Source organism: Triticum urartu, chromosome 1A, assembly GCF_056163025.1.
Source record: "Triticum urartu cultivar PI428250 chromosome 1A, HENAU_Tu73, whole genome shotgun sequence".
Taxonomy (NCBI): Eukaryota; Viridiplantae; Streptophyta; class Magnoliopsida; order Poales; family Poaceae; genus Triticum; species Triticum urartu.
In genome coordinates this window covers 91,241,296-91,250,477 of record NC_141873.1, presented here as the reverse complement: position 1 = coordinate 91,250,477, position 9,182 = coordinate 91,241,296, and the positions used below count along the sequence as shown (strand labels likewise).

Here is a 9,182-nt window from a genome sequence, read left to right as displayed (position 1 = left end):
GAGAGCCAGCAGCGGCGAGGGCGGAGCGCGACGTGGGCAGCAACAGCGGGTTCCGGCGAGCGGGCCGTGGGCGCGGCTACGCGGGGGCAGGGGCTGCGTGCAGTGGTACGCTGGGCGCGGCCCCAAGCAGCACGCAGGGGAGGAGGCGAGCGCAGCGTGGCGGCGATGGCAAGCGCGGGCTGCGGAGCCGCGGCCCTGGGAAGCCAAGACCCAGGCGGGCGCGTAGGCGGACAGGGAAGGCCGGAGGAGGCCCCAGCGGGCGCGACCAGGCGGGCGAAGGCGAGGCGCGCATGAGCAGGGAGAGAGCGAGGAGGGGCGCGCGGAGATGAGCGCGGCGACGGGGCTCACATGGGGGCGTAAGGAACAGGGCAGTGGGAGTCGGGATGGTCGACGGGGACGGCGGCGTAGAGGAGGCAGGCCGGTGGAGGGGCTCCGGCGTGGCGGCGTTCAACGGCGAGGCGGCGTGGTCCTGGCGCAGGGGCGGCGACAGCGGCCTCCTCTCGATCCCGATCCAATCGGGGGAGAGGGGGAGATATTTTGGGGGGAGTGGGGGTGTCAGTGGTTGACTAGGAGGGGAGTGGGGGTTAAGGAGTGCGGGTGGGCCTTGGCTCAGTTGGGTAGGACAGCTGGGTCGGAGCCCAGTGGGGGGTGCTTCCTTTTATTTATTTTTGTTTCTTTCTTTCTATTTTGTAATTTCTTTCTTTTATTTATTTTCTATTCTGTTTTATTTTATTTTAAATCATTTAGTCAAATTCTAAAAATGAGTTTGCTGCACTATAATTAACTATGCCATTTTTGGCACAGTCCGAACATTTTTGTTTTAACGTTTGTAAAATCGTTTGACTTAATTTTAAATTTGAGTTTGAATCGGTTTTGAATCACCGCGACGTTAACAACAGTATCCGTGGTGACGTGGCACCATTAGCGCGGGATTACTGTAGCATGATTATCCGGGCGTTACAACTAACATGGCAGGATCTAGATCGAGTGTTCGAGGAGAAAATCAAGGTGAACAAGACGCCCCGGTCACACATGCTGAGTTTCAGGATTTGCGGAAGATGGTTCAAGAATTTTGGAGGAGGCTTAACGAGCGCCTTCTAGCAAGTGGTGATGAACTTCGACATCGACAATACCCTGCCGCTCATGACAACAAAGAAGACACGCTTGAGGGCATGATGCTCGTGGGCGTGTCACTACTACTCAAGTAGTGCAGCAAGGAGGACATGCTTGGGGACATGGTGTTGCTGCTGTTCATGGGCGTGTCGCTACTACTCCTGAAGTGCAGCAAGGAGGACATGCTAGAGGGCATGCTACTCCTACCCCTAGGTGTGTCACTGCTTTTCTAGAATCGTAGTAAGGATGTCATGCTCGAGGGCAAAGTTGTGGCACCGGTCGGCAAAACGACGACCGACGGCAAAGCATGGTCATGGTTGATGGACCAACTCCAGTTATTCATAGCCCATGTTTACATGAGAAGCTCATTCCTAATGTTGCCATCTCAACCACCATTATTGTCCCAACATTCATGAAATATGTGCTACAAATTGCATGTGAGGAAGAGAATCCACAATCAAAATCCCACAACTTGAGTGTGATAAGAAAATCAAGCTGAGTGACTCCACCAAATGTGAGAAAGAGTGTCCACTTCAAAAATCTCACAACATGAGAGTGGAAAGAAAAGTGAGTTCAGTGACTCCACCAAATGTGAGGGTGAGATATTCCACCACAAGGTTAGAGACATGAGTGAACCACAACATAATATATCACGTCATCCAAGAGAGAGGATTAGTGAGTTGTTTGAGTCCACCAAACGCAAGCTTAAGGTGTTTGCCCACAGTATCAAAGAGATGAGTGATTCATAAAATAAAAGGGGAGAGGAATATTGTGTTACTAACGATTCACAAAACTCTCTTTCTTTGCAATATGTGCAGGTGCAAAAATCATACATAGATGCCCTTCTACAGCAATGGGAGGATGAAATCCAAGAACAAATATGGTGCACGTGTGGTAACGCTACACAATATGCATATGTGCAAATTAATTTTCAAAAGCGCGTGGAAGTACTCAATGAGGTAAAAGAGAAAAGATCATCCATTTTGATGCACACTGAGGTGTGTACTTATGAGTATTTAAGCAATGGCGCGATAAGATTAGAGAAAAATTGTTGGGCACATCATCCATCCAGGAATATGTTCTTTTCAATCTTGAAGAGACTATATAAGATCCAATAATATTGAATGTTGCACATGATTATTCATATTTCCCTTTTGTCTTCTTATTTTGTTTTGTCCTCGGCTATTATCTTGTAGGCCAAAGGAAGTTGAGGACGAATTTTCTCCAAGAGAGGGATGATGATATGAACATGATCATGGTTGCTTACAAGTTTATACTACGTGGAAATATTAGTTGAAAGGAGTTGTTGAGTCGAACAAAACATCATGTGACATTCATAAACATTTGAAGAAGTTTGCAAAGGTGAAAGCTAAATTTATGCATTCCATGAAGTATTTGTGTTACCATTGGGGTATATCACCAGAAACTACATCAAATTTACTTTCCAACGCAAGAAATCTCACATCATTTGGAGTTTGAGTCAAGCGTTCTAGTCATTCTCATAGAAGGTATCCAGACTGTTAAGGCTTCGCGAATTTCCGAGGAGCTTTCCAACAACTTTGAAAGTTGACAGCTTATTCCCCCAAGGAAGCCATGCTAAGCTGGTAATTTTCTAAACATTTTCACACCTAGCTAAGGGGGTTGTCCTTGCTATAAAACCTCATATCCCTCATCCTTTAAGAAATATGTCCAACTATTTACTACAAGCTTATGCGGCAAGACTGCTGTAGATTCGAGAGATACTTACTACCTTTCCTCTTGTGAGTTCATCTGGATTCACCAGAAGGACCCTCTCGATCCCCCTAATTCGTGCTCTACGGTTCTGGTTGTTTTATGTGGGTTAGTTTCGATTTATGATTTTACGATTGTTCAGATAGCGGGTTGAAGTTCTTGGAGCTCCGGTTAGCCATCCTCAACGTACGGGTTGCATCCAACCTTGACGGGTACAAAGTTAGTTATCCCGACTGCTTGCATCTAGTTATCTCTTCTGATTCAGTCCTACGACGTGAAGATCAGGCCACCCTCCGACGTGAACCCATTCAATGGTTTGCACCTATCATGATGTGGTGACACGCCCTGCACTGTGATTCGTGTTGGGATGGCACAAAGATCGTTCGCGTGAAATCGGTAGGTAAGAAACGTCAGGTGTGTGTCTGTGTCTTTTTTTTTTTGAAACTGGTGTGTGTCTGTGTCATTATATCAATATAATATGAAAATATATTTCGTAATGAGCAAGTTTGATGTTGATATATTTTAATATAAAAACTGATCAAATTCAATGAAGCTTGACTTAAAATAAACATAAAATTTTAATTATTTTGGAACCGATGGGTATCTTGCATTTTATTCAAGCGTGAGACTCAAAACACGAGCCACTGGCACAGAACATATCTGCCGGTACAACGCAAAACCGGACAGGAGACTCGACAGTCGACAGTGACTTGCTCGATTCTGGTGAACGTGGGCGGCAGTCCGGTGTAATTGCCAGGCAGTCATCACTCCTCTGCCTTCTTTCCAAGCCCAAGGTCCGGCGGCATGAGCTCCGTCACCTTCCTCGCGGCCGGCCTGGCCTTGAGCCCCTCCCACCACGCGTTCACGTGGGGGAGCTCCGCCACCAGCGGCGCGTACTCCGTCTCCATCAAGTAGCGCGTGAAGGGGAAGTGGCTGAGGTCGGCGAGGCTGATGTCGTCGCCGGCGAGGTACCTCGACGCCGACAGCCGCGCCTCGTAGACCTCCAGCACCTTCTTGAGCTTGGCTACGTTCTCGTCCACCACCGCCTGGTCCCGCGCGCCGCCGAGGAGCGGCAAGATGATGCACTGTACCACGATGGCGCTGACCGCCGGGTTGTACTGGTGGGCCTCCACCTCCAGCCACACGTCCACCATCGCCTCCGCCTCCGGCGAGCCGCAGCCCAGCAGCTCCGGCTTGTGCTTCCGGAGCACGTGCCTCGCGATCGCGCGCGACTCTGCGTGCGGAATTTCAGACTGTTAATAACTCGTTCCTACTCCTGAGAATAGAGGATGATGGAAATGGGCGTACCGAAGAGGGTGAGGTCGCCGTCCTCGAGGACGGGGACCTGGCCGAAGGGGTTCCGGGCGAGGAAGTCCGGCTGGCGGTGGTCGCCGGCCGCGCGGCTCATGGGGACGAGCTCGTAGTCGACGCCGGCCTCCTCCAGGCACAGCAGCGGGCGCGCCACGAACGGCGACACCGCCCACCCGTACACCTTCACCGCCGGCGCCATTGCACCTTGCTTTGCTCTGCTGTGCTAGCTTCCGCTTCTTGGAGATGGACGCGTGTGTGTGCTCTGCTAGCTTGAATGCGCTCATACACATAGCGGAGTTGGTTTAATAGGCGGGCCAAGGCGTCACTGCTTGCGTCCTGAGCTGACCGACGATGCGGTCCGGATCCACATCGTCGTACTATGATGTTTTTTGTAAGCCCGGTGGGTGAGATGCCGCATGGGCAGTTCGTCGCCGAGCAACTTTTTCATCGTTTTTCCAGTAAACAAATTAAACCTTTACATCGTTTGGAACATGTTTTCTTATAATGACTTTAAGAAAGGAACTAGGGTATGAACTTTGGGCTATTGTGGGTCAAGGTGACACCAATTTAACATTTTTCCCCCATCTAACCAAGGCATCTTCAAAACAGCTCGAAGTTTGCAGACATAGGATCCAAACAGGATATCAAATTAAATTTACAAAAAGAAGATGCTAAGGACCAATAATACTTCAACGTTCTAATCTTAAAACAAGCCTGATACTTTTTTTAAGAATCACAACAAGCCAAGACACGAGACATATCAAATGATATCAGCATGCGTATATATATCAATCTAACCGGACGGCCAACACTTCTTCAAAATCGCTAACAAAGTGTAGAATTGACGTTCTTATATCTCAAGGCAGACATCTGCAGCCCTTCAAAGATCGGCCCTCCCAGGGTATCTTGGGAATGGGATGACATCTCTGATGTTCTCCAGGCCGGTGGCGAAAAGGATCATCCTCTCAAACCCTAGGCCGAACCCGCTGTGCTTCACTGAGCCAAAGCGTCGGAGGTCCAGGTACCACTCATATGGCTCCAGAGGAAGATCCGCGTCCAGTATCCTATAGAACAAGATGTTACGCGGTCATCTCACAGGTCATAAAGAAACAATCCATAAGTTTGTATCCTTTATGTAGAGCTCTTACAATTACAAAATCTGTCAAGAACATGAGAATGCAAGTTTTTTACAGTACAAAATGTATTCATTGACATCGATTTGTACCCAGAAAAAAAAGGCTAACCGGAAGATGAGATTGCTAGTGTTTAGAGAACCAAAACCATACTGCATGTTGGGATGATGCAACTACTATCATCATCATGTTGGGTGCGTCAATCCACAACAGTGTTTAACAGTATCAGACACTAGCCAACAGACATCCTGGTGTTAAACAAAACTAAGATAATATATGCCATAAGCAAAAACAAACAACTCAGGTAGAAAGCCCACAACTCTCTAACAACAGGGTGATCACTACAAAAAAATCTACTTGTACAAGAAAAAAGCAGATCTTCACTCGACTTTGAATCATTCAAGTAGCAACAAGAATAAAATAACATGTAAAAGTCACTGAGACACAAAATAGTCCACAGTCAAATTTAGGTGACGCTACCTTTGCTTAAGAATATCAAGACGCTCCTCCCTTTGGCTTCCACCGATTAATTCACCAACCTAGGAAAACAGTACTCAAAAAGTAAGTGACCACAACTATAGATTTAAGGCATGAATCAGTACTGAACCTACCAGGCACAATTCCCACTGTCATGCTTAACAAAGAATATAAAAGATACAAAAATTGAACTGTGGAATGATCATCATTGCAAGACTATTGCTTTCGCAAAAGTATAAAAATCATTTGATATCATAATTTAACAGATTATGTACCTTGGGAACAAGAACATCCATTGCAGCTACTGTCTTCTGGTCATCATTGAGCCTCATGTAAAATGCCTTTATTCCTTTTGGGTAGTTATACACAATAACTGGCTTCTTAAATATCACCTCAGTCAAATACCTTCATACCAAAAGAAAGAATTATACAAATCTAAACAAGGGTAAATAACTGATACCAGAATAGCAGTAGAGATTCCAATCTCCATACCTCTCATGCTCAGATGCTAAATCAATTCCCCATTCAACCTTGTTCTCAAACTTCTTATCTACACCTTCTAAGATCTCCACAGCCTTTGTATATGAAATGCGTTCAAACGGAGTAGAGGAAACAAGCTCCAGACGCTCAATTGCGGTCTTGTCCACATGTTTAACCATGAATTCCATGTCTTCTCGGCAATGCTTGAGTAACCATTTGCACAGGTACTGTACATACCTTTCAGCACAGTTCATATCATCCTGTAGCACGGTTCATTAAGGCCAACATTAATACCGTTCACCAAAATAATTTCATGTAATAATCTAGATAGATAAGCCAAGCCAGAAACAATCTGAATGTAGTTAAGATGGGCTCACCTGCAAGTTTGCAAATGCAATTTCTGGTTCAACCATCCAAAACTCTGCCAAATGTCTTGATGTATGTGAGTTCTCTGCCCGGAATGTTGGTCCAAAGGTATACACATTACTGAGAGCACAAGCATAAGTTTCGACCTGAAGTTGGCCTGAAACGGTCAGAAAAGCTTGACGCTTGAAGAAGTCATTCTCAAACGCAATTTTCCCATCATCCTTGAGTGGAAGTCCAGGTTTCAACTTAGAGCGCTCTTCCACCCTTAACACATTCTCTTTAGCTTTTGTAAGCACGGAAACAGCAGCAGTTATCTCTTGCTTGCTAGCTTTTGCTGCTTTCAATTGAGCAACTGCATCTCCTTTCTCTTTAACAACAAGCTTAGCAGCCTCAACGTCAGCTTCTGATGGTGCAGGGTTCTCCTTAAGCTCCTTCTCCACCTTTTCAGCCTGGCTGAATAAGGCAGTGACTTGGAACATCTCACCTGCACCCTCACAGTCGCTGGTGGTTATTATGGGGGTGTGAATATACAAAAATCCATTTTCATCGAAAAAACTGTGGGTTGCGTAGGCAAGCTGGTGCCTTATCCGAGCAACTGCGCCTATCTGCAGAAGATTAGAGAGCAAGTGTTAAGCTAATTCTTACAAACCAAAGCAGAGGGGAATCAGCATGAAATAATGAATTGCAAGAAGGTAACATATTTCTTTCCCATTACTGCAGAATCTAGCCTTGGTATACTGTACACCAATATCGAAACAAGCAAGTTCATCAAAATGCTAACCAGCTTTTCATAAACTATATTTCACGATGTAAGAACAAAACAAAGTATAGAACCCCCATGGTGAAATAGTCCGATTGCATATGTGGTGGATACTTCAGAAATAGTAAATCAAGCCATAACTGCCTCTATCTATACTATAGTAACATATCACAGCCAAGCAAATCCAGCATCCATCCATTAGCGGCCTGAATTAACTAATGCTTCCCATTAACACCGTAAAATTGAAAAAAAAAACATAACAGAAAACTGCATCACGAACCAACAGCCTTTAAGTTCATAATACATCAAGCAACCAATCCTATGACACCCTAGTATGCTGCAAACTCCATAGCTTTAACTAACTAAAATTCTCACCGGGCAATTGCAAAATGAATGCTTAGAGGTAAGACTGAAACTAGTCATTTTGATTAGGTGGCACAAATGAAAAAAGATAAACAGCATACCAATACAAAAGGAGATACAAAAAGACATCCTGTCATTCGGAAATTCCAAAGGGGTACGCCTCACAGGAATGAATGGATACTGGCATTACTATCAAGGAACTGCGGATTCTAAGAATCAACTTCATCGAACTATAAAAAAGGCCAAAACACTTAATTTATGTATTTGGACTGTCTCAATAATCAGCAAGGGTGAGTAGAAAGTTCTGGATTCATATGAATCACTCGAGATTCTCACGACAACGTCCAAAATCCAGTTCAATGCGTAAGAATAGGAAGAAAAACTACGATCTATACCGTGTTGGTGCGTGCGCGGAGGTGGACGAAGTCCCTGAGCGTCTCGAGCGTGATCTTGGTCTTGGGCAGCGGGTAGGCGGCGGCGTCCACCTCCCCGAGCTCGATGACCCGCTCCACCTTCAACTCGATGCGCTGCTTGGCTTCCGCGGGGGGCTTCTTGAGCACGCCCTCGACGAGCACGGAGGTGCCCGTGTGGGTGAGGCTTGCGAGCGGGTGCACGTCCTTGTCGACCATGACCTGGAGGTTCCCCTGGCAGGAGCCGTCGTTGACCTCGAGGAAGGCGAACTCGCCCTTGCCCTGCTGGCGGCCGGTCTTGACCCATCCGCCGACGACCACGCGCTCCCCGGCCATGGCGTCGCCGGCGTCGAGGATGGCGCGGATGCGGGTGCGGGAGGTCGGCGGCTCGAGGTCGGAGGAGGGCGACGAGGAGATGGAGGCGGCGGCCAGCTGCGCCGTCGGCGGGGCCGATGCCGCGTCGTCGGCCATGGCGGCGGGTTCGCTCCGGGGGCTCTGGCGGCTGCGAGGGGATTAGGGTTTTTTGGTGGTGCGCGCGTCTGGACTGCCTGCTTGGTGGTGGCCTGGTGGATAGGCTGCGATGAGTGAAGAGGAGAGGACGAGGGACTCCACAGCCGTCGGATCAGCATTTGAAGGGGCTGCTCCCACAACGTTGGGTTGTCTCCATCTCTCTTGGTACCATTTTCTAGTGTTCTAGCAACAGAATCCTGCCCAAAATATCTCATTTTGCATATGTTCTATGGATTTGGTGATTATGATAAGGCACTTAAGATAACTATAATGGCATTGTATTGGCGTTTAAAATACTAGTTATATTGTTAAGTTTATTTAGGGCCTCGGAATTGGAGTCTGATTCAATCCCTGCACCAGGTTATACCATCGGGCTATAGTTGGATTGGAGCATAGTTTAAAAATTCGAACTGGACCGGTGGTTCCACGGAGAAAATGGGAATCGGTGCCTGTCGAACCAATGAGGGATTTGTGATCAGGCACTTTCGAACCACCAAACTGGACAATCAAACTACAATTGAAATCGAA

General features: G+C 47.0%; 2 protein-coding genes across 2 annotated transcripts; both read right to left on the bottom strand.

Annotated features, from left to right (window-relative positions):
- Nucleotides 1–3,403: 3,403 nt before the first annotated feature.
- On the bottom strand, nucleotides 3,404–4,565 carry LOC125550319 (glutathione S-transferase 4). The gene is made up of 2 exons (XM_048713292.2): nucleotides 4,153–4,565; nucleotides 3,404–4,078 (listed from the first exon to the last, which is right to left on the bottom strand). Exons 1-2 carry the CDS (start codon nucleotides 4,352–4,354, stop codon nucleotides 3,609–3,611), a joined length of 672 nt encoding a protein of 223 aa, XP_048569249.2. The 5' UTR covers nucleotides 4,355–4,565; the 3' UTR covers nucleotides 3,404–3,608.
- Nucleotides 4,566–4,712: 147 nt separating this feature from the next.
- LOC125550310 (asparagine--tRNA ligase, cytoplasmic 1) lies at nucleotides 4,713–8,746 on the bottom strand. Its single transcript, XM_048713285.2, has 6 exons — nucleotides 8,130–8,746; nucleotides 6,623–7,216; nucleotides 6,258–6,505; nucleotides 6,041–6,170; nucleotides 5,769–5,827; nucleotides 4,713–5,219 (listed from the first exon to the last, which is right to left on the bottom strand). Exons 1-6 carry the CDS (start codon nucleotides 8,613–8,615, stop codon nucleotides 5,036–5,038), a joined length of 1,701 nt encoding a protein of 566 aa, XP_048569242.1. The 5' UTR covers nucleotides 8,616–8,746; the 3' UTR covers nucleotides 4,713–5,035.
- Nucleotides 8,747–9,182: the final 436 nt, after the last annotated feature.